This window comes from Brachycentrus maculatus, unplaced genomic scaffold (genome assembly GCF_059751285.1).
Source record: "Brachycentrus maculatus isolate JH-2025_06_01 unplaced genomic scaffold, ASM5975128v1 h1tg000005l, whole genome shotgun sequence".
In the NCBI taxonomy this organism is placed as follows: Eukaryota; Metazoa; Arthropoda; class Insecta; order Trichoptera; family Brachycentridae; genus Brachycentrus; species Brachycentrus maculatus.
This window is the reverse complement of record NW_028280760.1, coordinates 2,969,065-2,992,248: the sequence shown is the minus strand read 5'-3', so window position 1 is coordinate 2,992,248 and position 23,184 is coordinate 2,969,065. Positions and strand designations below refer to the sequence as shown.

The 23,184-nt window shown below is 32.3% G+C and overlaps 2 protein-coding genes and 1 long non-coding RNA gene across 5 annotated transcripts in view; 1 reads left to right on the top strand and 2 right to left on the bottom strand.

Annotated features, from left to right (window-relative positions):
- Nucleotides 1-9,484, top strand: part of LOC148313864 (oxysterol-binding protein-related protein 1-like) — a 40,912-nt gene extending 31,428 nt beyond the window's left edge. The window contains exons 7-8 of the mRNA XM_088257543.1: nucleotides 3,616-3,839; nucleotides 4,751-9,484. Coding sequence (XP_088113669.1) covers nucleotides 3,616-3,839; nucleotides 4,751-4,859 — 333 coding nt within the window. The 3' untranslated portion in view covers nucleotides 4,860-9,484. The remainder of the gene's footprint in view (nucleotides 1-3,615; nucleotides 3,840-4,750) is intronic.
- LOC148313863 (armadillo repeat-containing protein 3-like) lies at nucleotides 442-19,884 on the bottom strand. 3 transcript variants are annotated; one of them, XM_088257519.1, is made up of 14 exons: nucleotides 19,604-19,883; nucleotides 19,299-19,526; nucleotides 18,404-18,565; nucleotides 17,482-17,700; nucleotides 16,677-16,877; nucleotides 15,678-15,993; nucleotides 14,856-14,983; nucleotides 14,554-14,777; nucleotides 12,749-13,023; nucleotides 12,549-12,654; nucleotides 12,006-12,159; nucleotides 11,220-11,399; nucleotides 10,678-10,842; nucleotides 442-1,167 (listed from the first exon to the last, which is right to left on the bottom strand). In XM_088257519.1, exons 1-13 carry the CDS (start codon nucleotides 19,754-19,756, stop codon nucleotides 10,702-10,704), a joined length of 2,487 nt encoding a protein of 828 aa, XP_088113645.1. In that variant the 5' UTR covers nucleotides 19,757-19,883; the 3' UTR covers nucleotides 442-1,167; nucleotides 10,678-10,701. The 3 variants fall into 3 exon arrangements, 2 of the variants coding, with proteins under 2 accessions (XP_088113645.1, XP_088113654.1); XM_088257528.1 differs by lacking the exon at nucleotides 18,404-18,565 and having other exon boundaries at nucleotides 19,604-19,884; XR_015837327.1 differs by lacking the exons at nucleotides 10,678-10,842; nucleotides 11,220-11,399; nucleotides 12,006-12,159; ... (8 more) ...; nucleotides 19,299-19,526; nucleotides 19,604-19,883 and adding an exon at nucleotides 2,183-2,228.
- A 579-nt stretch (nucleotides 19,885-20,463) lies between these two features.
- LOC148313862 (uncharacterized) lies at nucleotides 20,464-23,049 on the bottom strand. Its single transcript, XR_015839312.1, has 2 exons — nucleotides 22,732-23,049; nucleotides 20,464-22,406 (listed from the first exon to the last, which is right to left on the bottom strand). It is a non-coding gene; the product is annotated as an uncharacterized LOC148313862 (long non-coding RNA).
- Nucleotides 23,050-23,184: the final 135 nt, after the last annotated feature.

Genomic DNA, 23,184 nt, shown 5'->3' with positions numbered 1-23,184 from the left:
CCAGACAGGTCAAACTTACATGTATTCAGACAATGCAGGAAGGTGACTCATAGGAATTGCTAAAAAAATTAAGCATACCATGGTATAATATATTTTTGTTTCTTATACCTGCTATTCACACCCAAGTATAGCACACAGGTAACTGCATCAGGACAACATGGCGTTATCTCAATAAGTGGAGAAAATTAGGTACTGTATGAGACCAAAAGAAAGAAAAGCAGCAACGCCTAGGGCACTTGTGGTTGCATACTTGTACTCGTACAGCTATCGCAAAGTTGAACAAATCTTTTGATGTGACAAGATTAATATATTGATTATTAACGCAGTACATATTCATAACCTTTCAACTGCCAGATGACCGCTTAAAAATGATAACAATATACACATATTATGCTGTCTAACAGAAGAAAGGTTATGAATCCAGGGTTAAATAAAGGTCAATTTAAGCAAGGTTAACGACTGTATTTATTTATTAATATCAAACAAGAGATGTTTGTATAATTCAAATTAGTTTTTTTTTAAATACCGTAGAACAGAGCACTTGAACTTTGATGTGTTACTTGAGCCCAGTACAAAAAAAAAAAAATTAGATCGTGGTATCGATCGAAGTATCGTGACAATAAGTGTCACCTGACAGGGAAACAATGAATCATGTCGATACGTTCATTATTGTAGACCAAATACAGATTTAAATATTTTTTTGCACTGGGCTCAAGTAACACATCAAAGTTCAAGTAGCCCCCGTTCTATGGTACATATATTTTTTTATTTTATAATCTTATATTGATACATTAGATTTTTAATCAAATTTATCCCAATTTAAGATCATCAGTGAATGAAGCATTATTCTCTAATATCGGAAATGACCGTGTTCATGCGATCCAGACCCGGAATGTGATCCGTGTCTTTCGTTTGACCCGCGGTACCCGTAGTACCCGTGATGTCTCTCATTCGAACCGTGATGTCTTTCGTGTGATCCGTGCCCGCGGTGGCGACCAAAGTAAGGGTCGTACGGAACGTACTGCGGGCCGTGATGCGGTACAAACGCCGGCCCGTGATTGTAATTTGGTTGGCAGAATGGGGGCACACAGTTATTCGGTGAGCAATATGGAGGAACACAGTTCACCGGCCCGAGATAACTCATGTTTAAAATTGGGTTAAATATTCCTAAAACAAACAAAAAACACAGTATAATAATTTGTATAAAAAATATGAAGTAAATTTATTAAATGTAAAACAATTTTTTTAAGCTTAAACTGTTCAATAGAAGAACTATGACCTGACCCAAAAAAACACAAATTTCATTTGATCCACAATCATTCCTGGTCAATTTGTTAATTTAATGTTAAAAGCTTCTGATTTTGTAAATATTGTCTTATTTAAAAAAATATATAATAAAAAACCTACATCCCTAAAAGCATAAGAAAATTAAGTTTACATATTTCGAATGAACCAAAATTTCCACATTTTGTAACAGCTTAACAGAAAATATGAACTGGAGCAAACTTAATCTTCTTTTTTTCCATAATGTGCTCATTTTTCAACGTTGTGGTCATCTGAATAGGACTGAGTTTGGGCGGCTTTTGGCAAACTCAAACAAATTCTGCAAATTAAGGAGATTACGACCTGTCTAAAAAGAAAAGTGTACGAATCCTGCATACTGCCAGTGAACATGCACTAGAGACTATAGCTCTTATAAAGAGAAATGCAGAGAAGCTCAAGTGCACACAGCGATCCATGGAAAGATCCATGCTTGGTTTAAGTCTGATGGATAAAATAAAAAATGAAACTACCAGGAAAGGACCCAAAATATGATGGATCGCGTGACAAAACTTAAATGGCAATGGACAGGACATATTGCAAGACAGAGCCCCACAAGATGACACCCCAAAATTTTTACAATGGAGACCTTGGGAGAACAAAAAGAGGTGTCGGAAGACCCCTAAAGAGATGGTTTAACAACATAGCCGCTGGAGGGTAGAAACTGGCTGCTAGCCGCAACCGACCGGAGGAAATGGAAAGAAGGGGAAGAGGCCTATATCCAGCAATGAAGGACAGAGGGGTCATGAAGAAGAAGAAAGAAGAAGTGGTCATCTGAGATGTCAGGCACTCGGTGCTCAATTCGCCTCCATTAAAATGATATTTCAAATCTTGTTAAATTTTGAAGAAAGAAAATATTTACCTTCAAATAACACTTCTTATATATCGCAAATATAGTTTATAACTGTGATGCAAATTTTACATACTGTCTTTTATAAAAATATTAGAGTTCAGTATTTTTTATAATCTCTTTGAAAGGTTATCGTAGTTTGTACAAACATACGATATAAACTTATCATTGTTTTTGTTTTTATTCTAACAATTTACATTACTTAAATTATTCTCAGTATAACAAACAGTGTTGATTTGTGTGTTTTTTTATTACTGTACACTTTGACCTTTTTTAATATCTACTGTTTGTAAGTTTATGCGTCTACAATAAACATTTGAACTGTGGATCAATTCAATAATGTGTACTAGAAATACAAATGATAATTCTTTGATTTTTTAAACCATTTTTTTAATGGATAGCTTTATATGATTTACTAAGTGCGTGCAACAGATTGATTACCTTACTATCAGAAGGACAATTATCGTCATATTTATTTATATTTTATCATTCATAGTAACAAAGTAAAATTATTTACTTTAAATGACAGCATTGTGTGAGTGATTTGCATGCAAAAGAGTGTGGATCTATATATGTACATGAGTAGTACAAAAGAAAGCATTCTTTGTCAAAAGTATCATGCATCTTCCTTGTCTATATTACAGCTTGGTACTTTTTTTACGACTTGTTACTGATCTTACAACATTTCGTGTGTTTTTCCTGAGGGATTTGGCATACAGCATTTAATTGCATGATAACCATATAAAGCCGAAAATGTGTAAAAGTAATTTTTGTATAAAACAGACTTGGTATTACAAATTGGAAAGAGTACACGCACACAACCTTAAACATCTCTGAAAAAGAAACTCAATTTGCACACCTTTGTTACATACATATACTTTAAAGTCCCATAAATAACTGAATGCAAATAAATGCACCAAGAGTTTACCAGATTGAGTCTAATTGTTAAAAAGTAACAAGTATGAGAAGGATCTCTGTCTCTTTCTAGCATGTTGATGCAAAAGGAGTTTGGGATAATATAATCTGAAATGTATTCCCTCAAATTAATTTTTAGTTTGTTTTCGTATCAGCCCTTCAGTTTTTTTTCTATTGCCTCAAATAAATTACTATTTTGTTCCCGTGCCAGCCCTCCAGTTGTTTTTCTATTGCCTTAAATAAATTTCTAGTTTGCTCTTGTATCTGCGCCAACTCATTATATATGGCGCCATGGCGTAGTTAGGTAGACGCTCGACTGTGAAATCGGCGTCACGGGTTCTATTCCCGCCAAGTGCAAAATAAATTCAAGAAACATTAATTTTCAATTGGCCTGGGTTTTTGTGATTTATTTTTCACATTTACCTTCCCTATCTTTACTATCCTACTTATAGACAAGCCTGTGAAATAGAGGCTTTGGGGGTTATTCCTTTAAAAAATTTAAATCTTATGCAATTGTGTCTTCCTTGCAGTACTACCAGTTCACGTCGTTTGCCATGTCGCTGAACGAGCTGGAGGCGGCGCACGGTCGCGAGGGCGCGCGGCTGTGCCCCACGGACTCGCGCCTGCGCCCCGACGTGCGCTGCCTGGAGCGCGGGGACGTGGACGGGGCCGCGCGGGAGAAGACGCGCCTGGAGGACAAGCAGCGCTCCTGCCGCAAGCAGGCCAAGAAAAACCCGCAGGGGAGCGCGCCTAGGTTGGTTTATCATTCAAACATATAATTTTTTACTATATTTTGCAAATACTAGATCTAACCCTGTAGAAATTTGGTATTTTAACGTTTTTTTTAGATAGGCATAAGCCACCTAAGTAAGGCTAGAAATGGTGACAGCCATAATAGGCTTAGAACCTTGTTTTTAATTATAAAAGATCTAGCGAAAAAAAAATTATTTTGATCTTTTATCATAATATTTTACTTATCTATGGGCCTGATTTTCAAAACTTCTTTATACGTAAAAATCATTGTGAGCAGAATGCTAAATTTTATAGTGTGTAAAATGATTAAACTAGTTAGCTAGTGAGAGTTTGTAACCCTTATAATATCCAGACTTCCAAATTCCTTTCTTAAAAAATGTATTTTTCTCGGTTGAGATATCTATGGAAATCATTTTATAGAGCCTATCAAAAAAGACTAGAAAATAATTTAAGGCACTAATGTAGTTCTTATGGCAACACCTTTTTTATAAAATATTTACCTTTAATTATATAAATGCAAAAAACAACACTGCATCACTCAAATGGTTTTATAAAATAATTTGGTGTTGCCATTGTAAAAATTGGTTGTACTTGATGATCTTTTCTGATTTCTACTCTTTTACAGCCTGTATACACTCTCACAATGAATGTGTTGAATTATTTTATTGAATTGAAATATAGATGCACTTTTAGAAAACTATTATTATTAACAAATCAATCTCCAAACATCGCCTTTTCTTATACTTTACTATATCTAATACATAACCTCAAAAGATATGAAAAGTAGTCTATGCTAAAATCCATAGAAAATGCCATTATGGAGATGAGTAAAATTTTGAGTTGTAAAATTAAACAATGCAATTTTTCACTGGTTGACCAATATGTTAATATGTGTGTATTTGATTTCACTAGGTGGTTCAGCCAGGGAAGTAATCCATACACTAAACAGGATGACTGGCTGTACAATGGCGGGTACTGGGACAGAAATTACGAACATCTCGCTAATATCCAAATCTTCTAAGCTCCATTAGCAAATAATTTTACCAATGAATAATCTCGTCAGTTCCATATTTGATTCTAATTTTGTTTAATGTATTTAGGCTTGTAAAAGATCTAGGGAAACCTTGATTTACTGTAGTATTTACAACAAATGATTCCCTGAATGAATTTGTGCTCAAATACTATTTTCTACATTTATTATTTTACTTTTTTAAATGTTCAAAATATATGTATAGAATTATATATTTACATGTTATATTATGTATCGTTTATGCTTTCCAAATGAGTACATACTGCTCACATTCCATTATATATTAATATCAATACTATCTTAGAATGTCTATAAATTTCCTCAATGTACAAACTGCTATGCAAATGGCTGTGTCAATAAATTTCTATGCTATTGGACAATAGTGACCAATATTTGTATCCTCATTCACAACTCAAATGTTAAATAATATTTACACTAGGGCCCTTATCACAGCAGTGTTGTCGTGTTTTACGCCGCATGATAAAATAATAACTCGGAAAACTACCAAATTTTCAACCTATGGAAGGTCTCAGTGTAGATAATAATAATAATAATAATAATAATAAAATTGGATAACTTATATAGCGCCATTTTCGTAAAAAAAATACCTCAAGGGCGCTTCACGGTGAATGAATTGGGGAAAATATTATGGTGGAAATGATTTAGCAAACAAATGTGTTTTTAGTCTTTTTCTAAAGATCATCTCACTCTCACTATTTCTAACCATTGGTGGAAGAGCATTCCACGCCGTCGGTCCTGCAACAGCAAAGGCACGCTCGCCAAATTTAGTGCGTTGGTTGCGAGCTGGTAAGATAACTTTGCCCATTGCAGATGTTGTAGCCGATCGAAGCGTGAGACGTCTATCAACCAATTCATCTGGAATACACAGCTCCTTAAGATACTCTGGAGCCATAATTAGATGTACATATTGAAGCCTTTTATTGGATATATTGAATTCTATAAATAATTAAAGTCCAATTCAACATTCGAAACAGGTATTATTGCTAATATAAGAGCATTATTTATTGGAAAATTTGGTAGTTTTCAGAGTTTCCGTAACTATTACTTATTGTCCCTGTAACCATTGCGGTGTATATACCACCAATTGACTCGGTTAGCGTTCACCTTTAATATTGCTGTGGAAATAGCTTGTGCTCCTGATATAACTATTTTTGCTCTTATAAATCTACATTGCAATGAAGAAAAGTGTGTGTATAAAAAAAAGCTGTGCCAAAATTTGACAAATATATATTATTGAAAATCTATGTAAGCATCACGAATATGAAAATATTTTGATTATAACATTATTACAATTTGGTATTGTATTGTAAAAAAACATAATTTTTACGTCAATAATGGGCACAAAAGAAGAAAAATAAAAACATTATCGGGTATTACAACAGTACATATGTTAGATAGACTATTCATAGCTGTATCAAAAATAGTATAATTCTTTCGGCTTAATACCTTTTAAATTAATCGTAAACATTCCGATAGCTTATATATTTTAGGACTCATAAATTTAGTAAAGACAAAAAATGTTCCAAATGCTACTACCATCATAAATATTTATAATAATTTAAATATCATTATGTTTCTTCTAGTCAATGACAAATTGTTTCTAGTCAACTAACAGCTAGGACTGATATTGAACTGGTATACTAAATATTTATAAATTTTATGGTCAGCATGCTGGGCCGTTCTGGTCCCGGGTTCGATTCCCAGGGGGGTTCAAATAAATATAAGTGATTTTTTCACTAAATTATTTATTCAATATTACCTGAAGCGGAGGGCTTATCACCTTCATGTGTCCTTTGATTAACAATCAAGATAACACTGCGTTTATATGATGCAGTGCCCTATGCACCATCGGGTTTAAAAAAGTACTCAATATGGAACATGAAAGTTTTTTTTTTTAAATGTTTTTGTACTTTTACCAGTTTTTATTAAAAAATATTTTTGTAAATGGCGCATTTCCCTCCAATAGTCGATCCACTGAGAATAAGATAATAATGTAACATGCGGCCGCTGTGTATGTAAGGAACAGGTTGAAATCCTTCAAGTTACCAATTTATATATTGATAGTATAATATGAAATAAAGCGAAGTCACATCTATAGGAGTAATACGCACGAATGGCAAATTATGTCTGTAAAGGAAAATAGAAGCTATGTGGCTGGCAATGCATACTGGGTAAATATCAGTCCGGCTAGTGATAACGAACAATAATTTCGAAAATCTTATAACAATGTAATACGGACCAGAACTTATGTCCATTAAAAACTGTAAATCATAAGAAAACAATGACTTGATAAACGGTTCCATAAAACATGAGTTAATAAATGTTTTGCTTATTCAAGCTTGATAAACAAAACTTTACCAAACAAATATGTTTAGATAAAAAAAAATATGTTAAAATAGCATAATGAAGTTGTCTGCAAGTTTCTCGAGACTTCTAGAAGTCTAAAGACGAATATTTCTATAAGACGTAAGTTAGTCCAAAGTATAAATGATATATTTAATATCAGTCATTACATCGATCTCATAGAATCAGTTTGAATATTTGGTTTAAAGGTTGTTATTATGTAGAAGTTATAAATATGTTATGCATTGCGATAAAATACTATTCACATAAAATGTGCTTGTGCTAGACCCTAATAAGTGTTCTAGGAGTAGAGTATACATAGCTTTAGCTGTCGAAATGTAGATGTATTGAAAAATATGTCAATTATGGTGAAATATAATCTCAATATACAATATTTAATAAATGTGATATGTCTATTTTTCAACAATACTATGATTATTTTTTCTTAGCAATTATTTATGTATTTTGTATTTATTTGTTTTCTATGTGTTATTACTACTTCGTACCAGCATTTATTTTTATTTTATTGTTTAAATTATATTATTCCTGTACCATAGAATCCTAAATATATAATGGTGGCCGAAACATTGTAAAGTCTATGTTGTAGATATATGCAAGTTTCTGTTTACAAAAAATATTCAAGGAATATCATGAGTACTCTTATTTTGGTACAAAGTTCATAGTTCAGTTGATTGTGACTCAAGGACTTTGTATAATCTTTCTTATTATTGTGTTTCTTTAATATTTTTTCTGGTGAGATTAAATCACTCGAAAAAGCATTTGTGATACAGTGGAACTTCCATATTACAAAGTTAATTAATGACAACAGAAAAATTTATTATTTTGATTAATTATATATATTTAATATAATTACATACATTATAATACATCAAACATATTATGTAGAACGGTTCGCTTACATATTTTCTGGTTTTTGTAAACGAAAACCTTATTTTTTATAAATTTTTTTAATAAACTAAACACTGACAATCAAAATATGTGTGTAAAAGGATAATTCATCGGTACACATGGAATTTAGGAATTCCTGCAATACATGAGTATTACCTGCTTATAAATATATAAATATTTGGAGAGAAAAAAACATTTATTTATTATTGCTGTTTTATTAGACACTAAATATTTTATCGCATTCTATTATGTAGCTGAATTTCTAAATTGGTATTATGAGAGACAAGTCTAGAAAAAAAAATTGTAATAGAAATTAGATTTTTACTTTTAAAAAAAATACATTATGAAAATACTCAATATTCTTTATGTATATATTAAAAATATTATTTGCGAGAAGAACTTTGCCAGATGGAAGTTTTGTTTTATGGAAGTTCAACTGTATAATTCCAGCTCAATCAAATTTTACTCTTCTACTATTTTTGTAGATTTATTTCAAAACACCCTTATTTTATTATTTATACTACTGTATCATTGTATGAATAAGTAAAATAGACACTTAGCACAATATATTTTAAGACAATATTAGTTGTGAGATATGTAAATCAATGTATAGGTATAAATTACAAATCTCTAATTATATTATGAGAAATGTATATTGTGTATTATATTGTAATGAATACTAGCTTTTAAAGCTTTTTAATAATAAAAATAAAACTATTAAATATATTGTCTATTTAAATATATAATATTTATAGTGCAATACTGAGTAGAATGAAAAATATGTAATCTCGTGTCATAATCATAGTTCATAATATTTTGAAGAATCTTAGAGAACATAGTGATTTTAAAAAATGTTATCCTTTTTTATAATTTTTTTGTTATTGTTTTTTTTTAAGTTTAGATGATGCGTTCTCAGTTCTTAAGAGAAAAATGAGATAATTTAACTTGCCTTTTTAATAAATCAATTTTTAAATAGTTTCAAGGTAAAATAATTTTTGTTTGTGTGATAAGATTTTAACAATCATTCAGATGCCAATTTTGCGTTCTTTGGATTATTATAGTGTAGTCTGTTGTAATTCTTACCAGTTATTATTACAACTCCCATCATCAGGCGTGATGCGTTACAGAATTTTTATATTAAATAAATATCATGTGTCAAAAATCAACAACATTTTGCATATTCTTTTGATAATTTCATATTTTTTCGATGGCAAAAAAAACATTTGCTTGTCGTAATAATTCTGTAATGCATCGCTCTGATAATGGCCCCTATAACGTCGGCATGTAGAACTTTCAACACACCACGGTATAATAACCCAGAAATATATGATAAAAAAAGTTTACCATTAAAACATTTTACATTATTTTTTGACATCTCATCAAAGATGAAGAAGAATATGGAAGTCTGGGCATTTACGGGGCTTACGACCGTCATAGGCTGGTTTAAGTGATCACTTTACACACGTGTAACATTCACCAATTCTACCCATTATTGACAACCACACTACTCAAATTCTTGGAAGTTCTATATATATGAACCAATTTAGAAACCTTGTTCATGAATCACTAGAACTTCACTAGAGACATCTATTGGTGAGATGTAAAGAAGCTTTTTATTGAGCAGAAACTCTTATATTAGTATGTGAGATCCGAATCCTGGATTATAATCACACACATGAGAAACGCCAGAAAATACCATTTTCATTTTTATTATTACAGGATTCGGATCTCACATACTAATATAAGAGTTTCTGCTTAATAAAAAGCTTCTTTACATCTCACCAATAGATGTCTAGTGATTCATGAACAAGGTTTCTAAATTGGTTCATATATATAGAACTTCCAAGAATTTGCCGTAGAAGAAGATGTAAAGAAGCTTTTTATATAAGAGTTTCTGCTTAATAAAAAGCTTCTTTACATCTCACCAATAGATGTCTCTAGTGAAGTTCTAGTGATTCATGAACAAGGTTTCTAAATTGGTTCATATATATATAGAACTTCCAAGAATTTGAGTAGTGTGGTTGTCAATAATGGGTAGAATTGGTGAATGTTACACGTGTGTAAAGTGATCACTTAAACCAGCCTATGACGGTCGTAAGCCCCGTAAATGCCCAGACTTCCATATTCTTCTTCATCTTTGATGAGATGTCAAAAAATAATATGAAAATAACTCCTGTAATTGGAGATAATCCAGATTTTGTGAACAAGTATTTGGACACACTCAAAATGTTGTAAAACATTTTACCATGTTGATAATTAACAATGATTGAATTCTATATTAAAACTGTTATGCTGGATCTGGTAATTAAATATAAATTAAGAATTGTTGGAATATGTACCATATTCAATTTTGTCTAGTTTTTATTGACTCATAATATAAAACATATCTAATGACGCTGATTATTAAGCATGTTTTGCAAATTGTTAATCATTTACTGTTTCAATGTTTTTTTACTAGTCATTGCTGTTAGGATCCATTATTATAATAAAGCATAATGTGAATACATTCTTGGTTTCATTTACCACCATAATTTACCTTGCGCAATGGTCCTTAGTTATATCAGTATAAAGGTACAGTTTGCCCACAATACAGGGATGCCTCCGCAGAACCGATGGGAAGAAGTCTACCAGGACTGTCCATCAGGTCGACTACGTGAGTGGATTTTAAAATATCCCAGTTTATCATCAGTTCTTTAGCGAGCTAGAATAAATAAATATTTAAAAAAACACATTTACATTTATTGAGTTTTAAAGAGTTCCTTCTCTTCCGACCAGCACCAAAAGATGTGAAATGTACCGTATACATTTCATTTTGATATCTTTTTGATTTCAGTCGAATGTACTTTAACATTCTTTTATGAAGAGATATTCTGAGAAATCATGGAGGGGGCACTTAAGGCTTTGTTTTATCCCAATTACCGCATTTATAATTACATTTATCATTTCCACCACGAGACTCAATTATTACGGTCATTTTGGCATTTTCCTGTCGAAATTGGATCAACTATTTCATATTTCCAACTTGGCTTGATTGCAGACACCCCCTCTGTATAAAGTGTGGTAGTATATTTTATTCACCGATTCATTCACTGCCCCTGATAATATAGAAACTTCAATCCACACATAGGTAGAGTCACCACAGCACAGCTTGGCAGGGATTTGCAGTTTGTCGGCGAGGACTTTAAAGAGAAGAGAACGTTCAAATTGTCCTCCAACTCGGACCAGACCCAGCGGTAACACATTGCTTTTCAGTGCTACCTGAAAAAAAATTATGATTGTTTACAAGGTATAAAATGGCAAGATTTTTTAAATATAAATAATAATAAAGTTTTAGCAAATTTCAACATAATTCAATTGTTTCACATTACACAAGTAATTTTTTGGTAATGATTAAAACCTTCAAGACAAACTACAAGTAACAACTTTTCAGAATTTGAGTAATGTGGTTGTCAATCATGAATAGGATGGTGAATGTAAACATAGCATATAAAAATATATTTTAGACCAGCCAATGACAAGTTGCAAGCCCTGTAAAGCCCTGTAAAAAAAGCCCATACTTCTCAAAACACTTCTTCACCCATCCTTATTTCGTGGGTATGCTGGCATAAAACGTTAACTCTAAAATCCCTGTTATTTAAACCTTTTAGCCTGAATAAAATACCCGCTATTAAACTTAAAGTTTAATTTACTTTTGAGACCACATATATATGACTTCAAACTACTTAGTGTATTTTCTCAGTTTATAGAACGTTGAAAACTTTATAATATGCATCATTAAGTCAAAATTGCATATTTTAGAGTTAACGTTTTTTTGCCAGTACACCTACGATTTTTTCACAGGGGTAGAATAGATAATTAGGTTACCCGTAGTTCATTTTGGTGTAGATGGATCAGGTGATTGTTACATTTAAGAGTTGGATCGGGACCGCACATCTGTTGGCTGACAAATTCCCCGAGCATTCCTGTTTTATCTTTCATATTCAGACCGCTGTCATAGTGTAAGCACTTGTCCATCATGCTTAAATAATAAAATAAAAACATATAAACACATATTGAAGTCATGCTTAAAAATTTGTCTATTTTTCACACACTAAGGATGGGAAAGGTATTTCTACCAGTTCGGTAGATTGATGCTTAAGGACAGGAAGGGTATTTTTACCTTCTGCACTGGCCTCATATCAAAGTCGAAAAAGAAGGAATTATTTAATGTTCTCATATGAATATTATGCATCAATCTCTTTTTGAAGTCTAAACTTCATGTACACAATTATCAAATCCCGTCGCCAGCTGTCCGCAGAATTAATACACCCGTCCGAAATGTGTTGACAATAAATAACCACACTTCACTTTTTTCACTGCACAATTTCAGTCCCATAATGGTGGCTGAAGCTTAAAATAAACCCTTACATATTTTGAAACTTCCTGGCGTACAGTGTTAAATTCCGATCATTCAAGACGAGTACTTGCGAATTATCTCCCGAGTTCAATAATGACATGGATTCAATTGATGCATCTGGAACCAAGAAAATTCAAGTAAAAATTATAATTTCACATTAAAACTGTTTAAATTTCATATTGAATACATTGTATCATTTTAACACGTTTACCATTGACTGTAGACATGGACTGCATCTCTGAGCTGCTGTGAAAATGGCAAAAGTACACGGGGGGCAAAATTGTAGAATGCTTTTCAAAGATCTCTTCCAAATCTGGAAAATGGTATGGCGACCTTTTCATCGCATAAAAATCTTGCTTTGTGATTTCGTGAAAGTCGAGCACTTTAGTGTAAGCGAACTTAGCCGGCATGTGACAGCTGAGAAGGGTTTCCACAGCCATTCGCCAAATGGGACAGGTTGCGCACATCTTTCTGTCTTCAACTAACCTATTTTAAGTGAAGAAAAGTGTCAATCACAAAAATACAGTTCTATCACATAATAGGATTACTGCATTTAATTTGAAGTTCCCATATTTGGGATAAATACCAAGGATTGGAAACCAAATTAAATAACTAATAGTAATATTGGTTATCTACAAATAGTAGACGAGTACATATATCTTAGACAGAAGATAAAACTGGACAAGGAGAACCAAACAGCGGAGCTGTCAAGAAGAATAGGACTAAATTCGGCGGCTTTTGGAAAACTCAAACAGATTGTACAAAATAAAGAGATTCCAACCTGTTTAAAAAAAAAGTTTATGAACCCTGCATACTGCCAGTGAGCACATATGCACTAGAGACTATGGCTCTGAAAAAGAGAAATGCAGAGAAACTCAAGTGCACACAGTGATCCATGGAAAGATCCATACTTGGTTTTAGCCTGAGGGATAAAATTAAAAATGAATATACCAGGAAAAAAACCAAAGTAGAGGACATCATGGATCGCGTGGCAAAACTCAAATGGCAGTAGGCAGGATATATAATGAGACAGGACCCCGCAAGATGGACCCCAAAAATTCTACGATGGAGACCTTGGGAGAGCAAAAGAGGTGTCGGAAGACCCCAAGAGATGGTCTGACGATATTGTCGCTGTGGGGGGTAAAAACTGGCTGCAAGTAGCAACCAACCGGAGTAAATGGAAAGAAGGGGAAGAGGCCTATATCCAGCAGTGGAGGTTTAGAGGGCTCAAAAGGAAGAAAGAAGAAAGAAGAAAGAAGAAGAATATTGGTTGATTAGTTGTGACAACATGCAGCTTAGTTGAGACAATATTCCGCTTAGCTGGACTGTAAATTTAACATCACAATACACAAAATTCTAATATCTATCGTCGCATCACCCTTGAGCCATTCCTTCAGATATAAATTATGCAAACTCATTAATGTTTTTCACTATCTTTTTTCAAAAGTAATAACTAGCAAAATCTCTATTTTAGAGGCTTGTCTGTAGGCAGATAGAAAGGAAAAGGAAGGTAGATGTGAAAAATATATCGCAAACACCCAGAGCAATTGAATATAAATGTTTCTTGAAATAATTTTGCAATTGGCAGGAATCGAACTCGCGACATTAGTTTCGCAGTTGAGAATCTACCTGACAACGCCACGGCGCCTGTCAAAATTTCTAAAATATCTTTTTGGGTTTCATGTGTGTGTAGAAATACAACAAAGTGTATTTATTAAATTGATAGATTCCATTTGATAGCTAAATTTAATATATTATTCTCTATTGTGTAACTTGAATAAAGCCAACGATATCTCCTTTAAGGAACAGTATTCAATGAAAATCATTGACCTACTATCGTCTAGAATGTGCCATATGTCATGTGTAATTATCTAGAATGTTTTACATGTAAAGGTGCATAGTAATATGGCTTTAATACATTAAGTATTGTATAAGATCTCTATCTAATTTTATGTTTTGAAGTTAACATCAATATGAAAAAAAAACTTAATATGTCAAAACACATATCCAACTTACAAATGCAATACTCCCTCTTTAACATATTCCATAGCGGTGATCTCATCTGTCGAAATTAAGATGAGTTCACAACTCGCTTCTTTTATTCCTCCGCTGTTATCATCTAGTAACTTTTTCACCAGCTGTACACCCTTATTGGATATGAAATAATCCTTTCCTTGGACTTCCACCATCATACCGCGCAGAATTTCGCAAATCAGTTTATTAATCTCTGAATCTTCATTCTGACAGAAAAAAAATACATGACTGGGTCAAATCACTTTCATAAAAATTTATTTAAAAAAAGTGGCTATCATTTGTACCTGTAATATATCCATCAGTTCTTTAAAAAAATCTTCCGTTATTAAAATAGCTCTAGAATCGTAAAATCCTTCCATATTTATAAAACAATTCATAATGTTTACTTGCCCTATTTGAGTTATTTCTGCACCTAGAAATTTAGGGATATTTTTTACTTATTAGTAATTATTCTTTCCATATTCCTAAGTTTGTAAATCGCAGTAAAAAAAGGTAATATTATAAAGAAAATTTGTAATGCAGAACATCACTTACAGGAATTATGTATATACATATAAATGTTAACGGGAGATGAATCTCCCTGAAAAAAAGCTTCATACATGAGAAAATAGCGTTCGTAATACATACTATCCATACATAGCAAAACATATGAAGAATGCTTGTTATTGGTAGAATTCCAGAATGATAATCCAAATGTATTTTACTCTTTGCCAAAATTAAAATCTAAGTGACCCATATAAACTAGCATTGTCCAAGTTACACAACCTAGTAAGAGTACGGTTATGCAACCCTGAGTGCCTTAGATATTGCTGCCATTTGACTTGTCCTTCTTTCCGTTCTATATCCTTTTTCCGTAAAGCAGTGATGTTTTCTCTTCATTTCCATTGCCCATATACCAGTGATGTCCTTCTTCCTGAGCTACTTCACTAACGTTATCTATATTATGTCAAATATATTCCTCTAAATCCAAAAATTTAGAGTAGAGGACTATTCCATAATTTAATTTGATTAATAATCAAATTAGCATAGTATTGATTCGATACAGTTACATGTGCACAATCTGAGTGTGAATCAGGGTTTTTTTTTTAAAGTAAATATATAATTACGTAGTTCTGGGTGTAAGTATCTCTGTAGTAGCAAGTGTCCCTTCAGTTGGATAAAAGCATTGGAAGCCTTTTTCTCGACTCTGAACAGCTCAGCAAGTAGTAGAATAGAGTCTTCTCTCATGTGCTCCCATTCCACACTCGGATCTTGGATGATTAGCAGAACACTGTTGACAATATCCTTATCCACCATGATGCCCGCCGAGCGACAGTGTCGGCACATCAGTATGGCCGTCTGACACGCCGCCCCCCACAGAGACGCTTCGGACTCAGACAGGATATCACAAACCACTTGCTCTACATTGCACATATGAAGCATCTAAAAAATGTATTACAGTTATATAGTTTGGGGAACAAAAAGTCAGAAGAAGGGAGAACAGGTGAAGAGTGTGGATGGGGAAGAACAATGATCGAGTGTTTGGCCAAAAACTCACGAGTTCTGAAACCTGAGTGGGCTGAAGCTGATGAAACAATAATGCTCCACTCGAAAACTGTTCTTCCCCGCCCACCCTGCTCACCTGATATCGCTCCTTCTGATTTATTCTTGTTCCCCAAACTCAAAAGACTTTTGAAAGGAAGAAAATTTGAGATGATTCCCGAGATTAAGACAAATGCGACAAAAGAGCTAAAGGACATCACAAAAGAAGCGTTCCCGGTTGGGATAACTGTGTGCATCGGGGAGGTAAATACTTTGAATTGGACCCAGACGTGTACTAAATAAAGCACATTTTGTTTTATGACATCAGTCTACATATTAATTATATTAATTGAACAGCCTACGTATTGTAATAACCACATAAGAGTCGAATTTTGGCAAGAAAATTTACCGGTGCAAGAAATCGTCACCAACAAGTCAAAATAAGACTTTCCCAACACCACTCGGGTTGATGAATAAAGACAAGTATATAAATATATTTGGCTTAGGCAAATTAATTCAGAGGAGTCGGAGTACGATACACACTTAGGCTAAACTGGGAACTGATCAAAAGGTATTCAGCGCACCTCCCTTCCCTTCTTATTCATGGCAATCTTCAGAAACACGGCGAGGCACTTGGGCTTTTCTTCTTGCGGTGCCAACTCAAGGTACTCAATAAATCTGGTTAGGCAGCCGCTCTCGTAAAAGTTAGCTATGGTATTGTCAGTTTGGCTGTAGTTCGTCAGAACTTCCAGTATGACAGGGTGAAGATGTTTAAGTGTGTAAGTCTGAAAATGGTTATTCAATAAAAATATAAATAACTGCAATTTATATTTCAGAAAGCATATAAAATAAAATAAATATTTTATATGAAAGATTTTTATTTCAGAAATTATAAACAAAGGTGTGGACACACTCAAAATATTGTAAATAATACAATATCAAGATATTCATAGAGATAATGTTCCAAAAAACTGTTCGGAACTGTTTTACAGATAAATAGACATTTTGACATCTCAACATAGATGCAAAAGAATATGGAAGTCAGGGTATTTACAGGGCTTATGACATATCATAGCCCAGACTTCCCTTTTTTCTTCATCTATGTTCAGATGTCAAAATGTAAAAATAACTCCAGAAACCCAGATTTGTGAACAAGGATGAACAAGGTGTAAACACACCCAAAAATATTGTGAATAAATGGATGGGTCCGATACCATGCAGAAAAACTGAGTGCACAGCATGGGTGTAAACCGTGAACCCCGAGATAAGCTTCTAAGCTACTATGATGTTATATACGTTATCTGTACATGATGTTTATGAGAAAGCACTTAAAAAAAGAATAATAAGGAATCTCTGAACGTTTTTACTATGTAAATTAATGACTCTTACTTCAAGCACATCTAGTAAGGCAACAAGTCCACTTGTGTTTTTGAAAGATTGTTGTAATAAATAATCTTTTTGTCTACACAGAAGTTTATCAATGGCTTCAAGGACCAATTTCTGGATGTCAACATATTGATCCCGCAGTAATTTGTACAATGGTTCCCAATCAATGATTTCTGCTATAATATCGGCTCCTTCGGGGTCTTTCAGCAGATTTGATAAAATCTGGAATCATATATTTTGAAAGTAAAATTCTTATAATTAATAAAAGTTATACATATTTTATATGATAATTGATGGAAGTGATTTATTTTACTTGCAACACCAACAACAAACTATTTATTGTAGAGGTGTGTGCGCTAAAAGCTGACATTTTGATATTTGTTCTAACTCAAACTGCCTCTATCTTTAAAATGGTCAAAAAAGAAAATGTCATTTTTTTCATCATATGTATCACTAATGCTTTCACCAACTCTTCAAGTTTGTCGCACTGAGAGTTTTGTAAATGAAACCGTTACAGATAGCGGTTTCAAAATAATGTTTGAAACAACAATAATGCAAAAGGTTTTTTTTAAATGGTTCCACTGATAGAAACTATCGCAATATTTTTTAAAGGCCCACAAAGCCTCTATTTTTAGAAACTTATCTGCAGATAGTTAGGATATGGAAGCTGAATATGAAGCTAAGCTTTTCAATAGAACTACTGTTTGTACACACCAGTAATACCACCAGAACTATTGTTCTGGTGGTATTACTTTTTCGAATTTGATGTATATAGCAAACAAAAGTCGTAGTTCTATAAACATCTGTATGTTTATAGAACTACGACTTTTGTTTGCTATATACATCAAATTCGGAAAAGTAATACCACCAGAACAATAGAATTTTTAGTTTTTTGATAATGGTACAAAATTAAAATATTTTCTACCTGTAAATAGTTTTTTCTAACATCAGGATCAGAGGATGTTAAATTTGGAAATATCAGTGAACTTATACCGTATTCAATGACTTTTGAGCATCCCTCAAGTGATTTACTGAGTTTTGCAAAAATCAACGCCCCAAATTCCTGAATGAACTTATCATCTTGACCCTTTGAATAAATCAAAATTATGAAGTTAAATTAGTAGAACATTAGTTAATATTAAATTAATAGAAGATAGATTATTAATTATTTCAAAATACTGCAGAAAGAAAAATTATGTAAGAGTGAAAAATTAAATAGAAGGAAGGAGGTTGTAGAGAAAAGACATTTAGAATACCATTTGTATTTGTTAGGTAGGCAATAGATCTATTGTAAGTAGATAGGCAACTAGATTTCTAAGTAGAATACAGCAAAGCACCCATTGTCAAAATTGGCATCCACACTCCTTGACTTGTAATAAAACATGTAGTGCTTTTATAAAAATTGCACGGGGTTTTCATCTGGTTTACACATTGCGAACCCGGGACCTCCAGCACGGTAGCTAAACACGCTGACCATTACACCACGTAGGCGGAGAGGTTCGATTCCCAGGGGGGGGTGAAAATAAATATTAGTGATTTTACACTGTAATATTTATTTAATATTACCCTGGACTGGTTCCTGAAGCGCAAGAGTGATCACCTTGCCTTCATGTAAGTAATGATCAAGATAACAATGCGTCAATTCGATGCAGTGCCCTATGCACCATTGGGTGCGGATAAGGGTTATAAGTATGTAAGTTACACATTGCAATTTGTGAGGTGAATGGCATTAAAAGAGCACCCAAGAACAGGCAGATGAGGCCAAGAAAGAGTATTTTAATTCAGTGATAAAAAAAATCATTAATGCAAAATCACAGTACCATTACTAATATTTCTTTCAGTATGGTAATGTTATCATCATCCTTTAAAAGTAATTCTAGAGATCCCGGAGCATCGTACACTTGAGCCATTAATTTCAGAGAATACCGTCGGACAGCTAACTCTTCATGTTGCACATAACGCCATAAAGTTGTCATTATATTCAAATGAAATAATGTGTCAACATTCGGTAATGACAACCCCGCATACTTGGACAAGGATCGTAGTACCTTAAACATAATCATTTGAAAATAACAAGTATATTTTGAAAGCACAAGTAAATTGATTTGAGTAAAAAAAAGTTTACCTGGATTAAAATATCATTCTCTGCAGTGTCTAATAATAAAACTACTGTTTCGACATTGGAGGCTGAAACAACGACAGGAAAGCAGCTAACTTCTTCCTTCTTCACTGCTGTGTCAACTCTATCCTTTTTTAGTGGCTTTTCTTTTTGGTTCATCTTAGTATGCAATTAATTTTACAATTTGATTATATCACCCACACTACCTCCTGTCTTATCATGAAATCTGGCAATCAAAAAGCTTTTTTATATTGAATCACAAAAATTAAAAAAAACAGCAACATATTTGAATTTGGAACTCCCATAAACTTTAATTTAATAATAGATGGGTGCCTACCATAGATTTATGAATAACCCATGTAGGTACTGAAATTACCAGTAGGTACCTATCAAATAGTTGAATACATACCTCTTTGCCCCAAAGATTATTTGGAGGATATTACGAAACACGTGTATTGCATCCCATTCTTTTAAATATTTGTTTGGAACACAATCTGTGCTACCTCGGTAGCCAACTTTAACTCAATTTTTCTGAAATAAGTGTTATCGCAATGGCTTAAGACGTAGGTACTACTGACATCTATGGAAATAAAAACAAAGAAAAATATTCTTTTATTTAGTTACATAATCAATAGGACTATGTATTAGCCATAATTCAATCAAATATATTTACATCTCGCTCCCACCACATTAACGCGCTCCCACCACAATAAAAATATTTATTTTGGAGTAATTACATATAAAATTAAATGTCATCTTGAAAGCTTAAATGAATAAAAGAACATTAAATACTTTATATTTTTTGCAACAGTAGGTGAATATTATTTCAAAATTCTGATTTATTTTTAATGAGGGTAAAGGAAAACAATTTAAATTAAAATTTCTTTATTTATTTCTTAGAACATACATAAAAGCAGTATTATTACATACCTCAGAATAAAAACTTTTCGTAAAAATCAAGTGGTTCAAATACACTCGAGATAAAAAAGGTAATTATATTACTTATCTAGACACAAAATGGACGGTTATACACATTGTACTTTATCACAACTACAAAACAAACAAAAAAATTGTCAAAAAATGACAACATTAATATTTAAAACAAGGCACTTCCCCTATAATATTACATTTATCATTTCAGCACTAAGGATAAATATTTTGTTTAATACATAGATACTAAATAGTTCAAGTCAGGATTCAATATGAAATTTTAATTTTCAAATAGGTACGTACGTATCATAAATTTGTACATACTTTTGCCAAATAAATTTATAACATAGATATGTACTTTTTAACAATAAATAAAATGTTTAATGAACTATAAGATAGTGAAATGATTTAATAATTAAGGAGGTAATATGAAAGGAAAATGATATTAAGCTTTCAGATGCACTTGGAATATAGAATAATAATGAAGATGAATTATTGTGAATGCCCAATGTATTATGTAGTTAGTAAATTAATTATTGAACTGCTGGAAACCATTTCACTAGAAGTTATGAAATATCACAAACTATGTATCTACTTTGTACATATTGCTTACACAACTAAAAATTTTATAGAAAAACACAAAAGTATAACAAATACGAATTACATGCTTATTATAAAATAATACAATTACAAAGAAAAACAAACAGCTGTCCTTAAAAAGCTTTGTATATAAAAAAAACTAGTATCAACTCAAAACTAGTATCAACTCAAAACTAGTGTAAATATTAAGGAAGTATGTAGTACGGTTAGTAAATTGAAAATTTTCATCATAAATAGTTGTTAAAAACAAGATCTTTTTATTGCACATTACTCGTTAGTAAATAATTTAATTAAATTATTTAAAATGTAACAATTTTTATGCAAAGAAAAAGTACGGAATGTGTGTTTATTATTACTATGGAATATTACGTATTGTCAAAAAGGACACTTCGATTCGCAAATTCGATGCAATATTAGGCACATCTTACAATAATTATTGCTATAAGCTATATGTGCAAAACATGATCTCATGTAGAAATATTGAAATAAAAGATTTATCTCCTACAAACATTATTATGCCTAGTGTAACTCTTTTATTTGAAAATGAAATGAAAATGAAGATGTTTGAGATCTTAATTAGAAATATTTATACATATATTTAAAAAAGAATAATACATATTCGAAAATATGAAGCTTCTTGTATAATTTTCAGCAACTAAGCGGCTGTTTTGCCACAAACCCACACCCTGTTTTCATTATTTCATATGGACGAATATGAAAAAATAAGGTTAGTTAACACTCACCTACCCTGATCTTACAAAATACAACTCCACTGAAGTCTTGAGTAATTGCATTTCAAACATGAAGCACAATCAAAGAACTATTTTTATACAGAAAAAAAGGTAGTTCACTCTTAGATCATTTGTAGAATAAACAGATAGTTGTTTGATCATTGGTTATAATAAAGAAACTATTTTTCTTTTAATTGTCTATGGATTTATTTGAATTCTGTTTCTTTTCCGTAACTATATGTGGGAAAAATGACAGTCAACAGCATTATGAAATAACAAGCCATCTTTTCAATATTAATGATGAAATCTATGGTTAATTTATTTAAACCATGGGTTGTAGAATTTCTACAACAACCAAAACCAATAATCAAAGTTAAAATATATGTATTGATCAAACAACTGACCCTAAGCGAGTTAAATACATTCGGCTTAATTTCAATAACATACTTTGATACATATAATGTTAGTGATATTATTGCTTGATAAAAATGTTATGATTTTGCTATAAATAATGACTCAATGAAACATAATTTCACATCCACTTTAACCTGTCTGGGTGTGAGTTTCTCCGGACAAAACTGTATCTGAGGAGTGAATTTGTTTCTGTTTTTTTTTTTTACTTTTAAATTTTTATATTATAGTCGATGCTATAAGCAACATGTTTTCTTGAATAAACAAAGATATTTACCCCAGTAAACATGATTTATATCAAAATTATCGAAATACCGATAAATCATGTTTTTAACATGTTTTGATATAAATCGTGTCATAAATCATACATATTTTGTATCGGCCGTACATGTACGTCCAAACTCCTTTGAGAAAAGTTTGGTATGGCCGTACATGTACGGCCATACTCCCGGACAGGTTAACATACACAAAGGCTCTAAGAATACTGCGTAACCCTCCAAGGAATCAGTCATTATTTGGAATTAACATTGAGATAATTGGTAGCAAACAATGTTCAAATACCTGTTTTCTTAGTGCTACCATAGAGAGTGTAATATCTAACTTCAAGCATATGAAGAAGAGTCTTGATTAAAATCCATAGAAATACATACAATACAGATTTTCTTTGACAATCCACATCTTACAATCTTCGACAAACTGATCTCTCAAAAGGAAAAAAGCATCTGAAAGAATGTTCTACAGTAAAAATCAATTTTATGTAAAAATATTTTTTAAATGGTGATCGTATCCAACAATTCCATGGATAATCTCAATAAAGATACAGATTTTATGTTGCGATCATTTCCATGGATTTTACCATAGACCAATTAAATATTTACTGTTGTTCAAGGTTTCTAAGATAGCTCTAAAATCTGT